Source organism: Dipodomys merriami, unplaced genomic scaffold, assembly GCF_024711535.1.
Source record: "Dipodomys merriami isolate MVZ:Mamm:240054 unplaced genomic scaffold, mDipMer1.0.p SCAF_202, whole genome shotgun sequence".
NCBI classification, from domain to species: Eukaryota; Metazoa; Chordata; class Mammalia; order Rodentia; family Heteromyidae; genus Dipodomys; species Dipodomys merriami.
This window is the reverse complement of record NW_027203405.1, coordinates 1,670,001-1,694,998: the sequence shown is the minus strand read 5'-3', so window position 1 is coordinate 1,694,998 and position 24,998 is coordinate 1,670,001. Positions and strand designations below refer to the sequence as shown.

At 56.8% G+C, this 24,998-nt stretch overlaps 1 protein-coding gene across 4 annotated transcripts in view; it reads left to right on the top strand.

Moving 5' to 3' along the window:
* Ccdc57 (coiled-coil domain containing 57) overlaps window positions 1-24,998 on the top strand; it is a 77,675-nt gene that overhangs the window by 13,860 nt on the left and 38,817 nt on the right. For 2 of the 4 annotated variants that reach the window (XM_070031697.1, XM_070031698.1), the window contains exons 7-15: window positions 904-1,104; window positions 4,531-4,689; window positions 5,928-6,090; window positions 6,980-7,114; window positions 9,077-9,296; window positions 10,315-10,467; window positions 15,046-15,149; window positions 18,753-18,908; window positions 24,388-24,577. In XM_070031697.1, the coding sequence (XP_069887798.1) occupies window positions 904-1,104; window positions 4,531-4,689; window positions 5,928-6,090; window positions 6,980-7,114; window positions 9,077-9,296; window positions 10,315-10,467; window positions 15,046-15,149; window positions 18,753-18,908; window positions 24,388-24,577 (1,481 nt within the window). The remainder of the gene's footprint in view (window positions 1-903; window positions 1,105-4,530; window positions 4,690-5,927; window positions 6,091-6,979; window positions 7,115-9,076; window positions 9,297-10,314; window positions 10,468-15,045; window positions 15,150-18,752; window positions 18,909-24,387; window positions 24,578-24,998) is intronic. The other 2 variants (XM_070031700.1, XM_070031699.1) reach the window with 2 other exon arrangements.

The following is a 24,998-nucleotide window of genomic DNA, read 5'->3' as shown; positions in this document are numbered from 1 at the left end:
TGCTGAGGAGCTAGGATCACAAGTGTGAGCCACTGGCACTGGCAAATGTTTACCTTTTACCAGCATGGTGTTTGTCAGTAGAAGTGTTGCTGAGGCAAACAGCACATTGGGGTTAAATTAAAACACTTTGCTTGAGCCAGGCACCATGGCTCACACCTGTCATCCCAGCTCCTCAGGAGGCTGAGATCTGAGGATCACGGTTCAAAGTCTGCCTGGGCAGGAAAGTCTGTGAGACTCTTATCTCCAATAAACCACCAGAAAACTGGAAGTGGTGCTGTGGCTCAAGTGGTAGAGCACTCACCTTGAGCTGAAGAGCTGAGGAACAGCGCCCAGGCCCAGAGTTCAAGCCTTATAACCAAAAAAACCCACTTGTCAAGAGTTTTGCTCTGGGTGTGTGTGTGTGTGATGTCCACGAACTTGCAAATTTAGTATTTTGGTGTAGGAAACATGCTTAACCAATCTCCTACGTGGCAGAGCCCAGTCCTCATGGCAGCCGCCTCTGCCTGTCTCATGTCAAGCATATGTGAAGTGCTTGAAGGAATATCATTAAAACTGAGTCATCAAAAGTCTCTCGCAAAGTGAATCATGAAAAGCGGGCCAAAAGGAGTTTAGTGCCCAGAGCATGCTGGCTCTGCATGCTGGCCTGTGGTGCGGTGCGTGTAGTTCCTGCCGTGGGTGCCTGTGTCACGGGGACTGAGCGTCCTCGGGATGGCGTCTGAGGAAGGGCCGGCCCTGCTTCCTGAGGGCATGATGGGCAAATGCGCAGCAGCCCCACGAGGGCAGAGGCACAGCGGCCTCCAGGACTGCCCCCGCCCCGCCAGGGCAGCGTGGTGTGAGAAGGTGCACGCCGCAGGAGACCCCGGCCCCAAGAGGGAGCTGCTGAAAGGCTCTTGTGTGTTGCAGGCATGAGGCGCTTGACCGCCTGGTCAGGGAGAAGGACACTGCGCTGGTGTCAGTGAAGGGGACCCGCCTGGAGCAGCAGCAGGCGCACGAGGCCAGGGTGAAGCAGCTGCAGGCCCAGTGTGAGAGCCTCGAGGGGCAGCTGCACAGGGTAGAGCAGGCCCAGGCCACTGTGCTCCAGGAAAAGGAAGCCATCATTGGCAGGTGAGTTTGAAGCCCTGCCTGGACCAGGGCCTCCGCCCTGGCTCACCTCCCTGGGAGGCCAGAGAAGCCCAGGGTCTGGATTCTAGGCATATACCTCATGCTTGACCCTTTCTGATTTTGTTGTTGTTGTTGTTTTTTGTCAGTCCTGGGGCTTGAACTCAGGGCCTGGGCACTGTGCCTGAGCTGCTTTTGCTCAAGGCTAGTATTCTACCACTTGAGCCACAGCACCACTTCTGGGTTTTTCTGTGTATGTGGTTCTGAGGAATGGAACCCAGGGCTTCCCGGATGCTAGGTGAGCACTCTACCACCGAGCCACTTTCCCAGCCCTTGTTTTGTCTTTTGTCAGTTGACAGTAGGGCTTGAACTCAGGGCCTGGGCACTAAGCTGTTTTTTTCTCAAGGCTAGTGTTCTACCACTTGGAGCCAAAGCCCCACTTCCAGTTTTTGAGTGGTTAATTGGAGATGAGAACCCACAGGAACTTTTCCACCCCTGAAGTGTTCAAACTACAGTCTCCAGCTCTCAGCCTCCTGAGTACTGGGATTACAGGCGTGAGCCACTGGTGCCAGGCCGCTTTCTGTTGTTTAAACCAGGCCACAGCTCCTAAGCAGCCACAGCCACTTATGCCTCATGTCTAGAGAGAGCCATACAAGAACGCCATTGTAACGACACAGGAGGAGGTGAGGTGTTAGACCTCCCTCCTGATTCCTAGAGAAGTGTGTTCACCAGAGACGCTGGGAGCAGCTGGTGTTTGTTCACCAGCTGGCTTTTCCTTTACCAAAGGGAGGGATTTCTGATTGTTTGCTGTTTGTCTTTGTTTTTCACAGAGAATGTTCAGCCAAATTGCATTTCTGCTTCGTGGGGAAGTGGCTTTGAGCCAGAGAGTGGTACAGTCTAGGTTATTTGGGACAATCTCATCAGTCTGCACATGCACTTCTGCTGTGTGGTCCGAGAGGTTCAGTGGCACCGGCCACACTGGGGCTCTCAGATTCCTGCTGGCTCATGGCTTCAGTCCATCCCCAGCAATGCGCATGCAGTTGAGGGCCTGTGTGCCTTCCTGTGGAGTATTAAACTAAGTGTTGCTCTTAGCTGTGTTTGTTTGGCGGTGCTGGGGTTTGACTCAGAGGCTTCCTTCCACTTGCTTGGTTGGAGCTCTACCACTCAATCCATACCCCCAGTGCTACTTTTTGCTAGCTATTTTGGAGATGGAATCTAGCCAGCTTTTCTGCCTGGGCCGACCTCAAACCAAGATCCTTCAGATCTCAGTTTTATGCATAGCCAGGATCACAGGCATGAGTTACCAGTGTCTGGCTTGACTTAAAAAAAAAAAAGTGGGGCTGGGAATGTGGCTCAGTGGTAGAGTGCTTGCCTATCATGCATGAAGCACTGGGTTCTGCTCCTTAGTACCACATAACAGAAAAAGCTGGAAGTGGCGCTGTGGCTCAAGTGGTAGAGTGCTAGCCTTGAGCAAAAGATGCTCAGGGACAGTTGAAGCCCCAGGACTGGCAAAAAAAAAAAAAAAATGCGCTACGTCTGGGCCTTAAACTCAGGGTATGCCTCTGAGCTAGTGCTCTAGTGCTTGAGCCACAGCTCCCCACATCTGGCTTTTTAGTGATTAATTAGAGAGAAAAGTCTCTTGGACTTTCCTACCTGGACTGGCTTTGAACTGATCCTCGTATCTCAGTCTCCTGAATAGGTAGGATTACAGGTTCATGAGACACCAGCATCCAGTGGCTCAACTTTTAGTTTCTTTCCATAAGTCCTTTTCACTTGTTGAGGCTCATTACTACACAGACAAGGTGTTATTCTAGCAATAGAAAATGGATGTGAGGTGGGTGTGATGTGGCAGGTTTAATTCCAGCACTGAGGAGGGTGGATTGAGAGTTCCAAACCAGCTAGGGCTATAAAGCAAGACACTGACTATAAAGGAAGAAAGGAAAAGCAGACTTGCAGGTTCTCCGCATGGCTTTCCTTCGACCTCTGGAGACACAGTTCTTCTGATGTCATTGTTAAGCGTGTAAGTCAGCATTAAGCCATAGACTCAGTTTTAGCAGCTTTCCATGTTTTGGTGGGTTTGGAGTTACAGGATTAAGACCAAAGCATAGGACTTTTCTCCTGACTTCTCTGCCCTGTGTCTTCATGGAGAGAGCACGGCAGCCAGGCCTGGGCCTGAGCCCAGGCCAGTACTGAGGAGGTGGTGGGGTGTGGAGACCCCAGTAGCCTGGACGTTTCCATGCCAGCACTGAATGCAGGCTGGTGTTGGGGCTCATGGTCAGAGCCAGTGCACCTAGAGCTGGGGCGTGGTCTGTCACCCAGTACATCCCAGACGTCTGTGTCTCATGGTATCGGCACGGTGGCTTTTCTCATCCTGTACGGGACCAGGCTTGGGGTACACCTCCCACGCTGTCCAGCTGGCCCCCCAGCTGACAGCTCAGGGCATTGACCAGAGGTCTGTGTGCAGGGGTCTGTGTGGAGGCAGTGGGCATCTGGGATGGAAGCAGATTTGGCAGGCCCTGGTCAGCTGTCCTACTGGGGTCAGCCCTGCCTGCCACAGTGTTGTGAGTGCTTTCTGCGGCTGAGGACTTTGTCCAGTGTTTGGTGCTCTCCCAGCGGCCTAACACAGCTGTTAAGCTCCTGACTCCTCTGCACAGCCTCACTTTGAATTTGAGGATGTGTGTCTGGGACGCGCTGGGCAGGACTGGTGCAAACTCAGCCTCGCCTCCCAGGCTCTGGGCTGTACCCAGAACTGGCCATTCCCCACCACCTTCATTAGCACCAAAGCTTCAGCTCTCCTGTGGCATCTCCTTGAGAGCTAGGCACGTGTGCATGCACACATGCACGCACACACACACTCGGGGTGCTGTGTAGGAGAGCTAGGCACACATGCACGCACACACACACTCGGGGTGCTGTGTAGGAGAGCTAGGCACACATGCGCGCACACACACTCGGGGTGCTGTGTAGGAGAGCTAGGCATGCACGCACACACACTTGGGGTGCTGTGTAGGAGAGCTAGGCACGCACACGTGCACACACACTCGGGGTGCTGTGTAGGAGAGCTAGGCACGCACACGTGCACACACATTCGGGGTGCTGTGTAGGAGAGCTAGGCACGCACACGTGCACACACATTCGGGGTGCTGTGTAGGAGAGCTAGGCATGCACACGTGCACACACATTCAGGGTGCTGTGTAGGAGAGCTAGGCATGCACACGTGCACACACATTCAGGGTGCTGTGTAGGAGAGCTAGGCATGCACACGTGCACACACATTCGGGGTGCTGTGTAGGAGAGCTAGGCATGCACACGTGCACACACATTCGAGGTATTGTATAGGAGAGCTAGGCACACGTGTGCACACACACGTTTGGAGTGCTGTGTAGGAGTGTGAGGGCGAGAACCACAGGCAACCACATGGTTACTCTGCAGGCTCTGTGAGGATGTGGCCGCTCTGGAAGCCGGCCGGGATGCCCAGATGGCACAGATGGCCAAGGATGTGATCTCCAGAGACCTGCAGGTCCAGGCGCTGCAGGAAGGGGAGGAGAAGCTCAAGGCCCAGCTGGCCAGATGCCAGCAGGACATAGACAGGTAATGTTCCCATGGCACCATTTCTGCTGAGCACCTTTGCGGACAGAACGGTCTAGGATGCGAACTGAACAAACCAGGTCCTGGCCCTGCTCTCCCTGGGGAGGGAGAGCCCATGAGAAAGCCACAGCAACAGAGGCAGAGGTGAGGAGGGTGGAGGAGGGCAGGGTGGGGCGTGCTTGGAGGCCTTGAGAGGAGAAGCCTCCAGGTAATGACAACCGCAGGGGAGCCCTTCACCCCGCCCCGGCCGAGAGCTGTTGGTCTCTTCCTTGCCTGGGCATATGCTTGATTGAGACCATCCTGTTCCAGTGGTGTATCCGGGTTACTGAGGAGTGTGTTTGTGGAGGAGTGTGTCAGATACAACGAAGGGCCTGTTTCACTATGCTTGTGATGCGTCTTGTTAGGCCCGGGCTCTTGCCCTGTCCTCCATCACTCCAGACATCTCTACCCTGAAGGCCCCAGGACTACCGCGTGCCTTGGCGGGAAGCCATGTGAACAGAGGACTGAGCTATTTCCTGTCCTCTCTCTTTGGCTTAACATCAGCACTTTGAGGGCAGAGCCCGCCCAGGTAGCCAGGTCCTGTCCCTCCATTGTTCAGGAGCATCTGCTTGAGTCTACAGCAGCGTACTCATTCACCTGGGTGGATGGCAGTGTTTTTGTCTCCTGTGTGCTCATTGCTCTACCAACTACGGAGACAAAAGTATGGAAATCTCCAGCATTGACGTTCTAGTGTTTTCACTATCCACATTCCGAAGTTATTTACTTGTTTAGGTGTTCTTCCTGGGGCTTTTCTTTCCCTGTCGCTGAGCTTTTTTGCTCAAGGGTAGTGTTCCACCACTTGAGACACAGGCCACTTCCTGAAGTTCTCATTTAATTGCAAGTCCATTCTGCATGGTAATGGCTTCCTGATACCTTTTATAGAGGAAACAGCCCTCTTCGTCCCTTGTGACAGTCTATCTAGAACCTGCCCATCCCGTGGGTGCCCTGTCTGAACTCAGTCTGTGCCCACGTTCCGGTCTAGCTTTTGCTGTCTCCATATTGCTCAGGGCTGGGTTTGGTGGTAGAGGTTGCTGTGTTACCCCTTCTCTTCCCGCACACCGGGTCTTCTGCTTCCTGAGGTGCCCGCTGTCCTTCAGCTGTATTTGGTGGTCCTCCACGTCTGCCTCTCCTCCCTTGTAGCCTCTGGGGCATCCCCACCTTGGCATTCCCGAGGTGGGGCCTCAGGGAGGCTGCCTCTGCAGGTACAAGCAGCAGCTGATACTGGCGCTGGAGCGGGAGCGGAGCCTGGAGCGGGAGCAGGTGCAGCTGGGCTTGGACTGGCAGCGCCGCTGTGATGACGTCGAGCGAGACCAGATCCAGAAGTCAGAGGCTCTGATACGAGGCCTGACGGAAGCCAGGGATCAGGTGCGCATGTGCTGCGGGAGCCAGCTCTCCACCAGGGGCAGAGGGACAGGGCTGGTACACAGGACCAGCCGCTGGCCTCTTCAGCCCGGAAACCACAAAGCCACGCTGGCCATGACGCATAGCCACATGCGTCACAGTAAGGGGGCGCGGGGCTGCACCAGGCACAGTAATCAAATATACCAGGCCTGTCTGCCAGCTAGTACTGGGGACTCCTGCACCGACCACTGCTATACTGGTGACCAACCCCTGCACTGGTGACCCTTGTACTGATGACCTCTGCACCAGTGACCCTGACCTCTGACCCTGTACTGACGACCCCTGTACCAGTGACCCCTGTACCGGTGACCTTTGCACCATTGACCCCTGCACTGATGACCTCTGCAACAGTGACCCCTGTACTGATAACCCCTGCACCAGTGACTCCTGCACTGGTGACCCCTGCACCGGTGACCCCTGCACCGGTGACCGCTGCACTGGTGACTCCTATACCAGTGACCCTGCACCGGTGACCCCTGCACCGGTGACTCCTGCACTGGTGACCCCTGCACCAGTGACTCCTGCACTGGTGACCCCTGCACCGGTGACCCCTGCACTGGTGACTCCTACACCAGTGACCCCTGCACTGGTGACTCCTACACCGGTGACCCTGCACCGACGCCCTACACCACGATGACGACCCCTGCACAGTTGACCCACCTCTGTACATGGCCCAGCAGGGCAATGGGGCACAGGCTGAGTGGGAGGAGCCCCGCTGCCCACTGCAGCCGAGGCCCCAGCGCCCAGGCGCCTGGGCACCGGGTCCCCTGGCTCCTCAGCTACTCCTGCTGTCCATTTCCTAAGCAGGACCAGCACTCAGCGTGCTCCTGATCCACAGCCGGCATTGTTGCAGGTGGCTGCTAAGCTCCAGGAGGCTGAGCGGGCTCTGTGTGAACAGGAGCTGGTGCTGAGGGCTGTGGCCCTGGAACGAGACCAGGCTGTGGAGGCTCTGCGGGGGAACGGGCCCCACCCTGGACCAGAGATGCAGGTGAACACCCCATCCCTCGTGGGCCCCACACCTTCCTCCTCAGCTGCAGGGGAAGCAGCGCATGTCAGAACTGGAGGCCATGCTGGCCATGGGAGAGGGTGGACGGCATAAGGAGTTCCGTGGACAAAGGTTGCCCCTCGAAAGCTCTTAAAACCTCACATCCAGAGAGGACTCAGCACGTGCTCAGCAAGAGCGACGCCTGGGATTTGATCTCCAGCGCTGAAATGAATCCAGAATCCGAGCTGGGCACTGGCGGCTCATGCCTGTCATCCTAGTGACACAGCAGGCTGAGATCTGAGGATAGCGGTTTGGACAGGAGAGTCTGTATGACTCATCTCCAGTGGACCACCAACAGGCTGGAGACAGAGCTGCGGCTCAAGTGGCAGAGCACTAGTCCACAGCGCCTAATCTCAGGGAGAGCACCCCGGCTCTGAAGCTCCAGGACAAGCACAAAAATAAAATCCCAAATCTGACATGTCACTAGATACTAATGTAGAATCCCATGAGGTCTTCTTCAGACTCTCAGGCCTGGCCATGCTGTGCTTGCCAATGGTGGCCGTGGCCAGTAGCTGTCCAGTATGTGGCCTCTGTCATCCTCCTCCTGAGAGCACGCGTCTGTCGGCCCAGGCTGCGACCTGTGAGGCCCTGGGAACCAGCAGGGCTGTGTCCCGACTTGAGGTGGCCCAGTAGGTGTCTGACTCCCACGGAAGTTTTTGAGGAACCACAGGGGTCCTTCGGCCCCGCAGCCCCCAGCTGTGCTGTTGTTCAGATGCCAGGCTGACTAGGGTTGCCATTTGCATTGCCCTTACAGGAGCCATCTCCCCTTTATGGAAAGTCACTGTTCAGTTATCTGGGGCTAGAGAAGGTGGCTCTGGAAGGCGGCTCTGGGTGGTGCTCCCCTGCCTCCCAGGCTGCCTTTCCCCCGCTTCAGCATGATGGGGCACCCTGGGGTCCGGTGTGAGTCTGCACTGTGCCTGCAGAGTGCCCTGCAGTCCCCTTGTTGGGGCACAGCCCGGGTCCTTGGGCCTGCTGAGCAGGGAGTGGCAGGAGTCAGCTCCCAGGAGACCTCGCAGCCCTGGCAGGCGTGAGCCAGGAGTAGGACAGTCGCTCTTCTTGAGGGTCTAAGGAAGGAGTGGGTGCCAGGTCCTCTCCCCACTCAGTCTTGGGGCTCACAGCAGGTGCTGGCTCTTTCCTGCTGTCAGATTGCCAGCCATGTTGTCTGGTTCCTGTCAGGTAGCTGCTTTGCAGCCAACTGATTTTGGTTTTTATTTTGTGCCAGTTGTGGGGCTTGAACTCAGGGCCTGGGCGCTGTCCCTGAGCTCTTTTTTTTTTTTTTTTTGTCGGTCGTGGGGCTTGAACTCTGGGCCTGGGCGCTGTCCCTCAGCTCTTCAGCTCAAGGCGAGCGCTCTACCACTTGAGCTACAGCGCCACTTCCGGTTTTCTGGTGGTTTATTGGAGATAGGAGTCTCACGGTCTCTCCTGCCCAGGCTGGCTTTGAACCTTGATCCTCAGATCTCAGCCTCCTGAGTAGCTAGGATTACAGGCATGAGCCACCAGCGCCCGGCTGTCCCTGAGCTCTTTTGCTCAAGGCTAGTACTCTGCCACTTGAGCCACAGTGCCATTTCCGGTTTTCTGATGGTTTGTTGGAGATAAGAGTTTGATGGACTATCCTGCTGGGATGGCTTTGAACCGCAATCCTCAGACCTCAACCTCCTGAGTAGCTAGGATGACAGGTGTGAGCAACCAGCACCCAGCCACATTGTTTTTATCCACTCATCTATTGCAGGGCATCTGGGCTGTTTCTGTAACTTGGCTATTGTGTCCAGTGCTTTTTTTTTTTGTTGAAATGTATATAAAATGAATCTAAATATACCTGGAGCATTTTCCAGGGTGGTCAGCCCTAAGGATGGTGCAGACTCTCCACGCTTCCTCTCTACACTGGCTGTCTGTCTGTGATGACAGGTACCTGTGCGGCAGCCCGATGGAGAAATGAGCGGAATCTCTCCCTCCACCGAGGTCCAGCAGCTGCGGGAACAGAACATGAGTCTGCGGAATGCTGTGTCACAGATGAGGAGGGAGATGGAAATGCTGAGCAGCCAGATCCCTCCGGCAGCCCAGTTAGGAGAGAGCCCAGAAGCAAACCCACCAGACCCTGGTGGGGAAGGAGACACAGCCCGGCCAGGTAAGGGAACGAGGGGAAAGAAGGGGAGGAGGGGGGAGGAGACACCCTGGAGAGGACTGCTGGACCTGCTTTGGAGTCTTAGAAACTAATTCCCAGGGCTGGGGTTTGTGTTGCTTGAGGTGTTGCCCTAAGTCAAACTTAGGGTCTGACCCACTGTCTTTTTTGTTGTTGTTAGTCCTGGGGCTTGAACTCAGGGCCTGGGCACTGTTCCTAAACAGTGGCCATTTCTGGTTTTCTGGTGGTTAATTGGAGATAAGAGTCTCATGGACTTTCCTGCCTGGGCTGGCTTTGAAACCCATATGTTCACATCTCAGCCTCCTGAGTAGATAGGATTATAGGTGTGAGCCACCATTGCCCAGTTTTTATGTGTGTTTCTGTGTGTGTATATATACATATGTATATGTTATTATTATCCTGTAGGTCATGGGGCTTGAACTCGGGGGCCTAGGCACTGTCCCTGAGCTCTTTTTGCTCAAGGCTAGCACTCTTCCACTTCAAGTCACAGCAACGTTTCCCCAGTCTTATATTGAAAAATGTTTTCAGGGATGGGTGCAGGTGGCTCACGCCTGTAATCCTAGCTACCCAGGAAGCTGAAATCGAGAATCACAGTTTAAAGCCAGCCCGGGCAGGAAAGTCTGTGAGACTCTTATCTCCAAAAAAATAGAAAAAGCCGGAAGTGGTACTCGGCTCAAGTGGTAGAGCGACAGCCTTGAGCACAGAGAGGTTCAATGACAGAGCTCAGGTCCTGAGTTCAAGCCCCAGGACTGACAAGAAAAAAAAAAAAAGTTTTGCTCAGGGATGTAGAAGGCAAAGTACGGCAGAGGCCGCCAGCCAGGCCCGCAGCGCAGCCTCCCGGTGCGGTGCGTGTGCTGCGTGGAGCTGCTTGGCTGCCCCTCCCCCAGCACTAGGGAAGGCTTCCCAAAGACCTGGGCGGGGAGCGGTCCAGGCGGGGGAGGGAGGGGGAGGACCGGGGCAGGAGTGGCAGGAACGTGTGCTGGGTTACCCCCCTTTTATGCAGATTATATTCTGGCTCTTGAAGCAGAAATTCAAAGCCTGCAGCACAAATTTCAAAGCCTGGAGGAGCAGCTGGTCAGCGTCCCAGAGCCTTCCAAGTGGTCACCGGACCCTGCGGCCCCGGATGCAGACCCCCAGGCCCTCGCAGAGCCCGCAGGTGAGGACCTCCCACCGTACGTTGCACACGCAGCTCAGGTTCCCCGTGAGCCACCCCACCCCCACCCACAGTCTCTCATAATGGAATCGCGTGACACGGAGCATCTGTTGACTGCTTTGCCCACGCTGTGCTTCACTCCACACGCCCTCCAGCAGTACAGGCCCGGGCCGGGCCAGCCGTCCGCACATCCCCTCCTCCTGGTTTCCCGTGGGGCTGGACTTGCTTTCCTGGGAGCCTTCATCTTGGACCCAGGCTCTGTGGCCGCAGCACCCTGCAGCCCTCGGTGAGCCGGGCTCGGAGGCCGTTCTGCTGCTTCTACTCGGCTTCTGCCCAGCCTCGGGCTCTTGGTGGACAGCCCCTCTCAGGGGTGGTGCGGGATCCAGGGATGGTGTCCTCCCTGGTCCTGCGGCCCCAGGGAGCCAGCTTCTCCTGGCTTGCTTTATCATGTGGATTATTCCCTTTGGTGTGCCCCCCCCCCGTAGCCCTCCCCCCCTAGCGCAGTGAGGCCGGCTTGCTCTTTCCAGAACCCACATGGCATGTGCTTCAGCTTTCAGCTGTGGTCAGTGAGCAAAGTGGGGGTATGCACATGCTGTCTGAGGTGAAAGCCAGCCAGCGGGCTGCGCCCCTGGTGTGGATGGCTGCCGCTGGGCCTGTCCTCTCCTCTCTCCACATGTTCTCTCAGCCTCATGTCAGACTGAAGTTAATTTTTCCTGAAATAATTGGTAGGATTCAACTTTGAAACTACCAGGGCCTGGTGTTTCCTTTGTGGGGAGATTTTAAACTGTCAGTTCAGTTTTATTCATAGCTATAGAACTGACTGTACAGATTTTCTTTTGAGATAAATTATACAAAGAAGGGCTGGGAAGGTGGCTCAGTGGTAGAGCGCTTGCCTTGCATGCTTGAGGCCCTGGGTTCGATTCCTCAGTACCACATAAGCAAAAAGAAAAAAGCCGGAAGTGGTGAGTGTGGCTCAAGTGGTAGAGCACTAGCCTTGAGCTGAAGAGCTGAGGGACAGCGCCCAGGCCCAGAGTTCTGGCCCACGACCGGACCCAAAAAAAAAAATTATACAAAGAAATTGTTCTTCATTTCACTTTCAAACTTCTGGCATAAGCTGTGATTCCAGATACTCAGGAGGAAGAGGCAAGAGCTCAAGATTTCAAGTTCAGCCTGCCAAATGCTCATAAGACTCATCTCAGGGCTGGGAAGGTGGCTCGGGGGTAGTAGAGTGCTTGCCTTGCATGCATGAGGCCCTGGGTTCCATTCCTCAGCACCACATAAGCAGAAAAAGCCGGAAGTGGCGCTGTGGCTCAAATGGTAGAGCGCTTGCCTTGAGCTGAAGAGCTGAGGGACAGCGCCCAGGCACAGAGTTCAGGTCCCACAACCAACCAAAAAAAAAAAAAAAAAGAAAAAAAGACTCAAAGAATGAAAGCCAGGTGTTAGTGTAATCTGAGGATCACAGTTTGAGACCAGCCCAACCAGAGATGTCTGTGACACTTTTTTTTTTTTTTTTTTTTTTGTCGGTTGTAGGTCTTGAACTCTGGGCTTGGGCGTTGTCCCTCTGCTCTTCAGCTCGAGGCGAGCACTCTACCGCTTGAGCCACAATGCCACTTCCAGTTTTCTAGTGGTTAATTGGAGATAAGAGTCTCACAGAGTTTCCTGCCCAGGCTGGCTTTGAACTGCCATCCTCAGATCTCAGCCTCCTCAGTACTAGGGTTATAGGTATGAGCGCCCAGCTTATAACACTTTTATCTTTTAATTTACCATCAGAAAACTGGAAGTGGTGCTGTGGCTCAAGTGGTAGAGCATTCACCTTGAGCTGAAGAGCTGAGGGACGGCGCCCAGGCCCAGAGTTCAAGCCCCATGACTGACAAAAAAAAAAAAAAAAAAAAAAAAAGTGGTAGAGCACTAGCCTTGAGGGAAAGAGCTCAAGGACGGCCTCCAAACCCTGTGTTCAAACCCCACAACTGAAGGAAAAAAAAAAAGCCAATGCCAATGGTTCCTTTTGCAATCCTAGCTTACTAAGGAGTCTGAGATCTGAGGAATGAGCTTTGAAACCAGTGCAGGCAAGCAGATCCACAGTACTCTCATCTTCATGCTCAAGTGGTAGAGTACCAGTCGTGAGTAGATGAGCTTGAGGCCCTGCCACCCACACACACAGAGCACAGGCAACCCTGATCACAGCACGTGGGAGGCTGAAACAGGAGGATCACTCATGAATTAGAGGCCAATCTGAGTGCAAAGACCTTGGCTCAAAAAAAAAAAAAGAGGAAAGTGATGGAGAGCGTGAGATTGTTTGGAATATATCATAAATAAGTGGGACTGTAACAGTGAAATCCCTGTAAGTAATGGAGGCTCAGAAGAGGAAAAGTAGAAAGAAAGATAAAGTCAATACTAGACATTGAGAAAATGACAACATTGTATATTAGAGGATGGTTGACTTTTTGAAAAGGCTGTAAATAAAGAGCTCCCTCTTCCTCCCTCTCTCCCTTTTAAGACTTAACAAAAATGAATAGGAGAACAGAAGTGAATTGCCAGACTAATGCATGGAGAAGCATTCTGTAAAAGTTTTGAAAAGCATAGGGAGGGGCTGGGAAGGTGGCTCAGTGGTAGAGCACTTGCCTAGCATGCATGAAGCCCTGTGTTCTATTCCTCAGCACCACATACACAGAAAAAGCTGGAAGTGGTGCTGTGGCTCAAGTGGTAGAACACTTTGCTTGAGCAAAAGAAGCCCAGGGGCAGTGCCTAGGCCCTGAATTCAAGCCCCATGACTGGCAAAAAAAAAAAAAAAAAAGCATAGGGTGAGTGGAAGGTGAAATTCCAGCTGTTCAGGATGCTGAGGAGGAGGATGGAGAGTTCCCAGCTAGCTTGGGGGACATAACAAGTCCATGTCTTTTCCTGTGTGGGTCCTACAGCTTGAGCTCAGGGTCTGGAGCTGTCCCTGAGCTTTTGTGCTCAAGGCTAGCGCTCTACCACTTGAGCCCCAGCTCCACTTCTGGCTTTTTGGTAGCTGATCAGAAGAGTCTCATGGGCTTTCCTGCCTGGACTAGCTTCCAACCACGATCCTCAGATCTTAGCCTCCTGAGTAGCTAGGATTACAGGTGAGAGCCTCTGGCACCCAGCAGGTGTATGTCTTAAAAACAAGCAATCTCACAGGATAAGCAGCTTTTTCATTTTTTTCTTAGGTAGTACTGGGGCCCATGCCTACTTGGTAGGCTCTCTGCCGCTTAGCCTTGATCCAGCTCTTTTGCACTGGTTGTTTTGAGGTCGGATCTTGCTCACAGTACGCTGTTTGACATCGTTGGCATGAAGATACACACACCATCCTCAGCTTCCTGAGATAGTCTTTAGAACTTTTGTTTGCAGCATGGTCCAGAACCATGAGCCTCTCGAGCTCTACCCTCCTGAGATCCCTCCAGGTGCCCCGCTGGCTAAACATTCCTAAGCCCTGGGAGTAACATCCAGACTCTTCCATGTAAGCCAGGCCCCTGACCTTCCATTTGCACTTTTTTGTGTCTATACTAGTGCATGAACTCACATCTGCTCTCCCACATGGATTACACTCGCATATGACACACCTCTGATCTTGGGAGGGACCCAAGTTCCTCAGCCCCAGGAGGGACGTGCTCCTGGTGGGCCAGGCCTTTGCCGGGCGGGTCTCTGTGTCCCCGTGGGCCAGGCCAGTGCCAAGCGGGCCTCTGTGTCCCCGTGGGCCAGGCCAGTGCCGGGCAGGCCTCTGTGTCACCGTGGGCCAGGCCGTGGCCAGGCGGGCCTCTGTGTCACCGTGGGCCAGGCCGTGGCCAGGCAGGCCTCTGTGTCACTGTGGGCCAGGCCGTGGCCAGGAGGGCCTCTGTGTCCCTGTGGGCCAGGCCAGTGCCAGGCAGGCCTCTGTGTCACCGTGGGCCAGGCCAGTGCCAGGCGGGCCTCTGTGTCACCGTGGGCCAGGCCGTGGCCAGGCGGGCCTCTGTGTCACCGTGGGCCAGGCCATGGCCAGGCGGGCCTCTGTGTCCCCGTGGGCCAGGCCATGGCCAGGCGGGCCTCTGTGTCCCCGTGGGCCAGGCCGTGGCCAGGCAGGCCTCTATGTCCCCGTGGGCCAGGCCGTGGCCAGGCGGGCCTCTGTGTCACCGTGGGCCAGGCCGTGGCCAGGCTGGCCTCTGTGTCACCGTGGGCCAGGCCGTGGCCAGGCGGGCCTCTGTGTCCCCGTGGGCCAGGCCGTGGCCAGGCGGGCCTCTGTGTCCCCGTGGGCCAGGCCGTGGCCAGGCCGTGGCCAGGCAGGCCTCTATGTCCCCGTGAGCCAGGCTGTGGCCAGGCGGGCCTCTATGTCCCCGTGGGCCAGGCCGTGGCCAGGCAGGCCTCTATGTCCCCGTGGGCCAGGCCGTGGCCTGGCGGGCCTCTGTCACTGTGGGCCAGGCCGTGGCCAGGCGGGCCTCTGTGTCCCCGTGGGCCAGGCTGTGGCCAGGCGGGCCTATGTGTCACCATGGGCCAGGCCAGTGCCAGGCGGGCCTCAGTGGGGTCTCACTGCTCTTCTCCAGGCCCATCTTAGTGGGTAATGCGCAGGCTCACAGGGTGCTCTTTTCCCAGGAGCAGCTCCCTGGGCCTCCCAGGCCGGCACTGGATTGGCGCTGAGGAAACTCAGAGACAGGGTACATCTCTTGGACTTGCTGGTGACACAGCTCAAAAAGAAGGTGAGATTGGCCCACTGAGGAACAGGTAGTGTGGGTCTTCCAACCAGGAAGCTGTCCTGGGGAAGGAGGCAGGGCACACACTGGAGCCCTGTGTGCTGTTTGTGACCCTTGGATGATCACTAGACCTCTGTTGGCTGTGTCCTCTGAGCCCAGGGCTCTGCACCCGAGCTGGTCCATCTCACCACCCACAGGACATGTGCAGTGCCACAGAGCAAGGGGTCCTGGCAGATGGCGTCCGCACCTGGTGTTTCTCACTTTGTGCCTGTTGTACCCTGTGTAGATGCTTAGTTCCTTTCATGGCCACGTAACTTCTAAGTGGCAGGTCCGCATGCTGTGTGTGCGTTGGGCTGTGCGTTGCTGCCACCTGGTGGCTCTTGTGAGGCCTGCTCAGAATATGCGTGTGTTTAGTTTGGGGGTGCGTGCCCAGCAGCAGATCATCACATTTTAGGGAGATTCTGTGTTTAAGTCTGAGGAGCTGTTGGACTGTTTCCAGCAGCGGCATGCTTTACATTCCTCCTGGCGGTGTGTGAAAGTTCAGACTCCCACATCTTCCCAACTCCAGCTACTTTCTTTTTTATTTATCTTGTTATTTAAAGATGGTGGTGAGACTGCATATGATACTGACTGATGTATGTGTTTGTGTGTGTGTGTGTGTGTGTGTGTGTGTGTGTGTGTGTGTGTGTGTGTGCACATGTGCGCACTAGTCCTGGGGTTTGAACTTGGGTCTGGGTGCTGTTCCTGAACTTTTTTTTTTTTTTTTTGCCCAAAGCTAGCACTATACCACTTGAGCCATAGTTCCACTTCCGGGTTTTTTGGTGAGTAATTGAAGAGTCGTTCAGACTTTTCTGCCCAGGCTGGTTTTGAACAATCCTCAGGTCTCAGCCTCCTGAATAGTTATTATGATTTCAGGCGTGAGCCACCAATGCTGTCTCTGCTGACTGATTTTGATTCCCATTTTCCATTGACAAATGGTGGTCTGCATCTTTCTGTGGCTGCTTGGCCATCTGTATACCTACATTTGCAGAAATGTCTATTTAGATACTTGGCCTGTTTTCTCTTTGTTTTGTAAAAGTCCTTTCTGTATTCTGAATATGAATATAAGTAAGTCCTCTATCAGATACAAGACTTGCTGAATTTTCTGTTCTACAATTTGTGTTTTCACACTCTCAGTCATCACAAATGACTTTGATTTTTTCGGGGTGTTGAGGTTTGAACTCAGAGTCTTCGTTTTCTCACCTTGCTTGTCTGGCTGGCACTCAGCACTTGAACCACTCTCACAGACTCTCACAGACTTCCCTGCTTGGGCTGGCTTTGAACTGCAATCATTAGATCTCAGCCTCCTGAGTAGCTAGGATTACAGGTGTGAGCCACCAGCTCCCGGAGGGCTCTACTGGATTTGTATGCTGGTATCAAACTATGGGGGCTGGGAATGTGGCTTAGTCGTAGAGTGCTTGCCTAGCATGCATGAAGCCCTGGCTTCGATTCCTCAGTACCACATACACAGGAAGAAAAAAAAAGTGAATAAATAAAAGAAATAAAAGAAAAAATTATTTAAAAACACAACTATGATCCTCTGGATCTCAGCTTCCTGAATACTAGGATTACAGGCATGAGAACCAGTGTGTGGCTCATTTCTTTTGGTGTGTAGTGTGCTAGGGCTTGAACTCAGGGCCTGGGCATTGCCCTTTTTTCACTAAAAGCTACATGAACTACAGCTCCACTTCTAGCTTTTTTTTTTTTTTGGTCGTGAAGCTTAAACAGTAGGCCTGGATACTGCCCCTTAGCTCTTCAGCTCAAAGCAAGCGCTCTACCACTTGAGCTACAGTGCCACTTCCGGTTTTCTAGTGGTTTATTGGAGATAAGAGTCTCATGGACTTTCCTGCCCAGGCTGGCTTTCAACCATGATCCTCAGATCTCAGCCTCCTGAGTAGCTAGTATGATAGGTGTGAGCCACCAGCGCCCTGCTTCTAGCTTTTTTTGTTGTTGTTGTTGGTCGTGAGGCTTGAACTTTGGGCCTGGGCGCTGTCCCTCAGCTCTTCAGCTCAAGGCGAGCGCTCTACCACTTGAGCTACAGCACCACTTCCGGGTTTCTGGTAGTTTATTGGAGATAAGAGTCTCACGGACTTTCCTGCCCGGGCTGGCTTTGAACCACAATCCTCAGATCTCAACCTCCTGAGTAGCTAGGATGACAGGCGTGAGACACTGGCACTCGGCTTCTAGCTTTTTTTAAAAAACCCTTTTTTATTACCTTTACGTAGTTACACAAAGGATTTTTCCTTTCAACAAATCAGTTTGTGATTGCATCTTAATATTATTCCCTCAGTTTTCTTAATTTTGTAGGATAGGTACTGAATGTCATGACTGCCTTCTCCCCTCCTCTATTTAGCTGTCCCCTCCTTTTGATCCCACCCCCACCTTTCCAGGACTCATTTCCTAGTATTTATTTTGTTGGAATATGAGTTAGCCTTTCTAAGTTAGTACCATTTGAGTTCTCCTTGACTCTACCATATTTCAAATAATACACGAATGTACACGGGTTCCACCTTGTACTTCCAGCTTTTTGGTGATTAATTGGAGCTCAGAGTCTCGTGAACTTTCCTTCCTGCGTTGGCTTTCTGTGAGATCTTCCTGTGGAGTCTGTGTCTTCTCCCGAGCAAGCATCACTCCAAAGCTGAGACTGTCTGACCAGCCCGTCCACTGCCGGGAGCGGCTGGCTGCCCAGAGGACTGACTGGGCTTCCCTGCTGTCCTTTTGCTGATGAGTTTGTCACCTTCAGGACCCCCAGCAGGAGAAGCGGGCTCACTCTCAGGAGCCAGGGCAGGAAGGACAGAGGCTGTATGGGGTTGGGGGTGTCCTCCCCCCCCCCCCGGCACAGGGTCACAGGGTTCCCTATCCCTGGAGAGGAGCTGGGTGTGGCCCCGGCGTCTGGCCTGGGCTCCCACAGCCCCTGCCCACCCACCGTCGTTCCTGTGGCCTGTGACTTCTCCCGAACCCTCTTTCTCCCTCCCTCTGCCTGCCTGCCACCCCATGCTGGTGTTTGAACTCGGGGTGCACACACAGCAACTAGACAGGTGCTCCTGTGAGCCAGGACCCCAACCCCGTTCTGCTTTACATGTGTTTTGGAGGCCTCAGCCTGGGACCCTCGTACTGGGGTGACAGGCATGGGCCACCAAGCCTGACTTGGTTGAGAGGACTTTTGCCCGGGCTGACCTTGAACTGTGATCTTTCTGACCTCTACCTCCCAAGGAGCTGAATTTTCAGGTGTCTGCCCGGGGCACCTGCCTCCTGCAGGCTGCTGTGCTCCGGGCTGCCTGCGGCCCTCTGGCCACCTCTGCGGTCACCCTGCTGCCCTTTCCTTCTGTCCCCCTCCCCCCCAATTGCCTGCACTTTCTAGAGGAAGTTGTCCCTCACTGGGCCAGGACTGCGGGGGAGGGCCGTGACATAGGGCCACCCATGCCTCCCAGCCAGCCTGGGCCCGGGGCGTGGATGGTATAGGAGAGGGCCGTGAGGGCTGGTTCACACGTGTCCACACCAGCCCTGCCCTGCCCTGCCCTGCCCTGCCCATGCGCACTGTCCTCACACTGTTCCAACACGGCCCCACAGGTGCGGCAGACACCCCTGGAGCCGGAGCTGCTATGTGACGTGGACCAGGTACAGCTGGAGGCACAGGAGCTGCAGACGCAGGTGGCCGAGCTGGAGCAGCATCTCTGCACGGCCGGGCAGAGAGGTGGGCGCCCTGCCCAGCAGCGCCTCACAGTGGTGAGCTCCCGCCCACGGCCTGGCCCCTCCACAGGGCCTGTGGGCCCTGCGCTGCCCCCTTCCATGCAGCCTGCAGAGAGGTCCAGGCCGAGCCCAGAGCCTGGGAACCCACCACCTTCTCTCCTGGACGAGGCGGGTCAGGAGAGAGGAGGCCAGGAGGCCTCCTGGGGGCCCTGGGGGCAGGTGGGGCTAGTCCTCAGGAGCACACAAACCCTTCCCAGCCCTGTCCCCTGAGGCTGAGCCTCTTGCTCGGAGACTGGCTCCCAATTCCCTGCTTTGTTCTTGGGGCAAGGACTCCTTAGCCAGTGCTCCCCCATGGGGGAGGGGGGGTAGTGGCACTCTCCCCCATGTGGGGAGGGCTGGTGCCTGCTAGAAGGGTCTCTGCTTCCAAATCTAGACCCGAAAGGAGTGACAGAGGACAAAGAGCATGAGCCCATGCCTGGCCCAGCAAGTGGGCTGGTGAGGGGTGTGGGCACCCCATCCTGTGTCTCCCCACATCCAGGTTCCAGGATGGGGAGGAGCATCTCTCCATGGCTCCGCTGCGTCAGAGCATTCTGGATAGGAGCGAGTCTCCCCAGCCTGAGCCCGAGCCCCTCTAGCCGCAGGCTGAGGTGTCTGGGATCTGGACAGGCGGAGCAGGAAGGGCTTGGCCAGGGCCCGAGTGGGGCCGCATGGGGCCCGGACGCTCCCGCGTGGAGTGCAGTGCAGTGTCGGGCGGGAAGGAGGGGCGGCGTGGAGGCCGCAGGCTGTCTGGTGGGGTCTGGCGCGGCGCCTGCGGCCACCGTTGCAGCCATCGGTCACTCAGCTCCTCCTGCCCGCCAAGGAGAATGGAGGTACACTTCTCTCCGGTGCTGGGCGCCGGCCCTGGTGCTGGCTGTTGCACCGGCTCCCGCCCAGAGGGAGAGGGGAGGGCTGCTGCAGGCGTGGCAGCACAGCCAGAGTCGGCCCCCAGGCTGTGAGGAAGAGGGCTTGAGTTTGAGAGTAGCCGGGGCTACATAGTGAGACCCCGTCTCACAAAACAGCTGGGAGCCAGTAGCTCACGCCTGGCATCCTAGCTATCCAGGAGGCTGAGATCTGAGGGTTGTGGTTCGAAGCCAGCCTGGGCAAACAGACTACTCAGAAAAGGCCTGAAGAGGCTGTGGCTCAAGTGGCGGAGCACTTGAGTGAAAACAAGCTCAAGGGGCTTGCCCAGGCCCCATGTTCAAGCCCCACGACCAGCAACAACAGAACAATGGCTGGAAGCCTCTGGAGCCCCTGAGCTGGTGTAGCCACGTGGGGGCAGTGCTGGACACCTGGAGGGGAGGAGACGGGCCAAAGCAGTGTCCTCACAGGGGAGGAGCAGGGCCAGCCGGGGTGCACACGTGCCCAGCTGTGCCCAGTGGGCACCAGTGACAGACGACTCAGGAGCTGCGGGGTTGGTGAGGGGCGGGGGCTGGGCTGGGCTGGCGCGGGTGGGTGGTGGCGTGGCTCACGCAGTGCCACCCGGCTCGTCTCTGGTGGGGGCGGGGGGCGGGCACCAGGCCCTGAGTTCAAGCCCCATGACCAGAAAAAATAAAATTTTACCTGAAGCAGAGCCAGGTGACCTGCAGGCACGCACTGCAGCCTGGGCCTGGGGGCGGAGACCGGGCCTCTGCGCTGCAGGCACTGGACAGGGAGGACTGCATCCCCCAGCAGGAGTCCACATTAGAGGAGTTTGCCCAAACCTCTAGGTGTCAAGGTTGGCCAGGTCAGTTCAAACTGGTTCTTTGCTGACTCACAGTAACCACATACTCGGAAAAGCCGGGTGCCCGTGGCTCTTGCCTGTCATCCTAGCTACTGAGGAGGCTGAGATCTGAGGATCCCAGTTCAAAGCCAGCCCGGGCAGGAAAGGCCATGGGACTCTTTTTTTTTTTTTTTTCCAGGGCTGAGGACTGAACCCAGGGCCTTGTGCACGCCGGGTGGGCGCCCTTCCGCTGGGCTAAACCCCCAGCCCAGCCATGAGACTCTTATCTCCAATAAACTACTCAGGAAAACAGAAGTAGAGCTCTGGCTCAAAGTGATAGAGCAGTAGCCTGGAGCTGAAGAGCTGAGGGACAGCTCCCAGGCCCAGAGAGTTCAAGCCCCACGACCAACCAAAAAAAAGAAAGAAAAGACAGAGTCTCCCTGGGCATGGAGCCAGGCCTGCCCCAAGAGCCACACTCCCGCCCACCCGCGCTGCCTGGCCCGACCCGAGGTCCCGGGGCTGCCCAGTCTCTGACGGCAGCTCCCTTCCCACCCTGCCCTCCCATGACCTCCCTTCTCTTGTCTCAGCCTCTGCCCAAGACACTCCCCGCTCCTCAGGACAGTGAGGGACGGCAGAGAGGGCACAGGCGCCTGCCAGTCCCAGGAAAGACCAGGAAGCTGGCAGGGACAGCGTGTGCCAGTCATCCCAGGGCATGGGGAGGGGGCCAGAGCACAGGAGCGGCCTGTTCTCTGGTGGGTGTGAGCAGCAGTTGGGCTGTTCCGTTGCAGGTGTGAGCAGGGGCTGTTCCCTTGCTTGTGTGAGGAGAGTCGGGCTGCTGTCTGGAGGGTGTGAAGAGAGCGGTCGGGCTGTTCTCTGGCGGGTGTGAGGAGCGGTCAGGTTGTTCTCTGGCGGGTGTGAGGAGCAGTCAGACTGTTCTCTGGTGGGTGTGAGGAGCAGTCAGACTGTTCTCTGGCGGGTGTGAGGAGCAGTCAGACTGTTCTCTGGCGGGTGTGAGGAGCAGTCAGACTGTTCTCTGGCGGGTGTGAGGAGCAGTCAGACTGTTCTCTGGCGGGTGTGAGGAGCAGTCAGACTGTTCTCTGGCGGGTGTGAGGAGCAGGTTGTTCTCTGGCAGGTGTGAGGAGCAGTCAGACTGTTGTCTGGTGGGTGTGAGGAGCAGTCAGACTGTTCTCTGGCGGGTGTGAGGAGCAGTCAGATTGTTCTATGGCGGGTGTGAGGAGCGGTCAGACTGTTCTCTGGCAGGTGTGAGGAGCAGTCAGACTGTTCTCTGGCGGGTGTGAGGAGCAGTCAGACTGTTCTCTGGCGGGTGTGAGGAGCGGTCAGGTTGTTCTCTGGCGGGTGTGAGGAGCGGTCAGGTTGTTCTCTGGCGGGTGTGAGGAGCAGGTTGTTCTCTGGCAGGTGTGAGGAGCAGTCAGACTGTTCTCTGGCGGGTGTGAGGAGCGGTCAGGTTGTTCTCTGGCGGGTGTGAGGAGCGGTCAGGTTGTTCTCTGGCGGGTGTGAGGAGCAGGTTGTTCTCTGGCAGGTGTGAGGAGCAGTCAGACTGTTCTCTGGCAGGTGTGAGGAGCGGTCAGGTTGTTCTCTGGCAGGTGTGAGGAGCAGTCAGACTGTTCTCTGGCGGGTGTGAGGAGCAGTCAGACTGTTCTCTGGCAGGTGTGAGGAGCAGGTTGTTCTCTGGCGGGTGTGAGGAGCGGTCAGGTTGTTCTCTGGCGGGTGTGAGGAGCGGTCAGGTTGTTCTCTGGCGGGTGTGAGGAGCAGGTTGTTCTCTGGCAGGTGTGAGGAGCAGTCAGACTGTTGTCTGGTGGGTGTGAGGAGCAGTCAGACTGTTCTCTGGCGGGTGTGAGGAGCAGTCAGACTGTTCTCTGGCAGGTATGAGGAGCGGTCAGGTTGTTCTCTGGCAGGTGTGAGGAGCAGTCAGACTGTTCTCTGGCAGGTGTGAGGAGCAGTCAGACTGTTCTCTGGCGGGTGTGAGGAGCAGTCAGACTGTTCTCTGGCGGGTGTGAGGAGCAGTCAGACTGTTCTCTGGCAGGTGTGAGGAGCGGTCAGGTTGTTCTCTGGCAGGTGTGAGGAGCAGTCAGACTGTTCTCTGGCGGGTGTGAGGAGCAGTCAGACTGTTCTCTGGCAGGTGTGAGGAGCAGGTTGTTCTCTGGCAGGTGTGAGGAGCAGTCAGACTGTTCTCTGGCAGGTGTGAGGAGCAGGTTGTTCTCTTGGTGTGAGGAGCGGTCAGACTGTCAGAGCCTGGACCTCACCGATGTCTCCTGTTCCCTGCCTTCCTCCCGGACCCCCCTCATGTATGACTGCACTTGTGCACAGTTATGGAGTCTGAATTCAGAGTGGGTTGAGTGAGGACTGCTTGTGGAGGCTCACACTAGGCTTGTGGCTCCCAGGTGAGCTGTGTTCCTCAGCTGCCTCTACCTCCTCATAGTGGAGAAGGAGGTGAGCCTGCGGGCAGCAGGGATGAGTGGGCAAGGGCAGAGAGCAAGGAGTGGGCTCAGTGCAGTCCCCAAGCTGTCTGGGGTTTAGGGACTGGAGCCAGAGCTGGAGCTGGGGTGGAGCTGGAGCTGGGCTGGGGTGGAGCTAGAGCTGGGGTGGAGCTAGAGCTGGGGTGGAGCTAGAGCTGGGGTGGAGCTGGGCTGGGCTGGGGTGGAGCTGGAGCTGGGGTGGAGCTGGGCTGGGGTGGAGCTGGGCTGGGGTGGAGCTGGAGCTGGAGCTAGAGCTGGGGTTGGGCTGGAGCTGGAGCTGAGGTGGAGCTGGGCTGGGCTGGGGTGGAGCTAGAGCTGGGGTGGAGCTGAGCTGGGGTGGAGCTGGGCTGGGGTGGAGCTGGAGCTGGGGTGGAGCTGGAGCTGGGGTGGAGTTGGGCTGGAGCTGGGGTGGAGCTGGAGCTGGGGTGGAGTTGGGCTGGAGCTGGGGTGGAGCTAGAGCTGGAGCTGGGCTGGGGTGGAGCTGGGGTGGAGCTAGAGCTGGAGCTGGGCTGGGGTGGAGCTAGAGCTGGGGTGGAGCTGGAGCTGGGGTGGAGCTGGAGCTGGAGCTGGGCTGGAGCTGGGCTGGAGCTGGAGCTGGAGCTGGGCTGGAGCTGGAGCTGGAGTTGGGCTGGAGCTGGAGCTGGAGTTGGGCTGGAGCTGGGCTGGAGCTGGAGTTGGGCTGGAGCTGGGCTGGAGCTGGAGCTGGGCTGGAGCTGGGCTGGAGCTGGAGCTGGAGCTGGGCTGGAGCTGGAGCTGGAGTTGGGCTGGAGCTGGGCTGGAGCTGGAGTTGGGCTGGAGCTGGGCTGGAGCTGGAGCTGGGCTGGAGCTGGGCTGGAGCTGGAGTTGGGCTGGAGCTGAGCTGGGCTGGAGCTGGAGCTGGGCTGGAGCTGAGGCAAGGGCTCTCTTTGCTCATGGGAGCGGGGCCCCTTGGGGAGCCCTGTGCTGAGTGAGTTCTCGTGGTCTCTGCATGAGACGCACAAAGGGCAAGCCTCCAGTGGGCAGGACAGGGTGGGACTGGGGAAGAGAAGGGGGACTTCTCTCACAGAGGCAGTTGGGGGTCCTGGCCAGCAGGAACAGGCCAAGAACGAGGATGGCAGCCCTAGGTTGGGGGCCTGGGGCCTGGCTTCCCATTTCTGGAAGGAGGAGGGCCCTGGACGGATCCCCGTGCCCGCACACCCCCTGTCCTGGCCTGCCCGGCCTCTGGAAGAGGCGGGTGGATAGCAGTGTGGCTCCAGGGTGGGCAGCGTGGCTGGTCTCCCTCCTGGGCTCTTCGTGACTGCCTCGTGCTTTCCGCTCACAGGGCCTGGAGAGCACTGAGGACCAAGGGCAGCTCCCCGGGCACCCCCAGCCAGGAGCGCCACCACCACAGGCACCCCACCTGCAGCGGAAACTACAGGAAGCAACCAGAAGAATCCTCCGCCTCCACCTAGAGAAGGAGCAGCTCATTGAGATGGGGAACCGGTTGCGAGCTGAGCTGGGCCAGGCCAAAGGTGAGTCCTGGGGCTGCCTGAGGGAGGGCGGAGGTGCCCCAGCAGGTCAGTGCCCCCCCCCACCCCCGGCCTGCAGGCTCCCATGGGACACACCAGGAAGACTAGCAGAGGCGGAGGTTCCTGGAGGGCGGCCCAGGCCAGGTGGCGGTCAGTGCTGGGTACTGGGCCCGCCCCTGGCTTCTGCATGGCAGCCAGCCCCAGGAGCCTGGGGCTGCACCTGCAGGTCAGGAAGTTGGGCTTGGCCGACTTCCTAGGAAAGCAAGGGACACCGAGTCCCACAGCAGCTGGGAGAAGCCAGGGTCTGGCGGGGTCCACACGTAGCTGGGGGCACCTATGCCCGGGCTCCCCAGTGAGGCCGGCCCATTGTGGGTGTGGAGGTGGCGGGCACTGTCACTTGGGGTCTTGATGCGCCCCTGTGTTT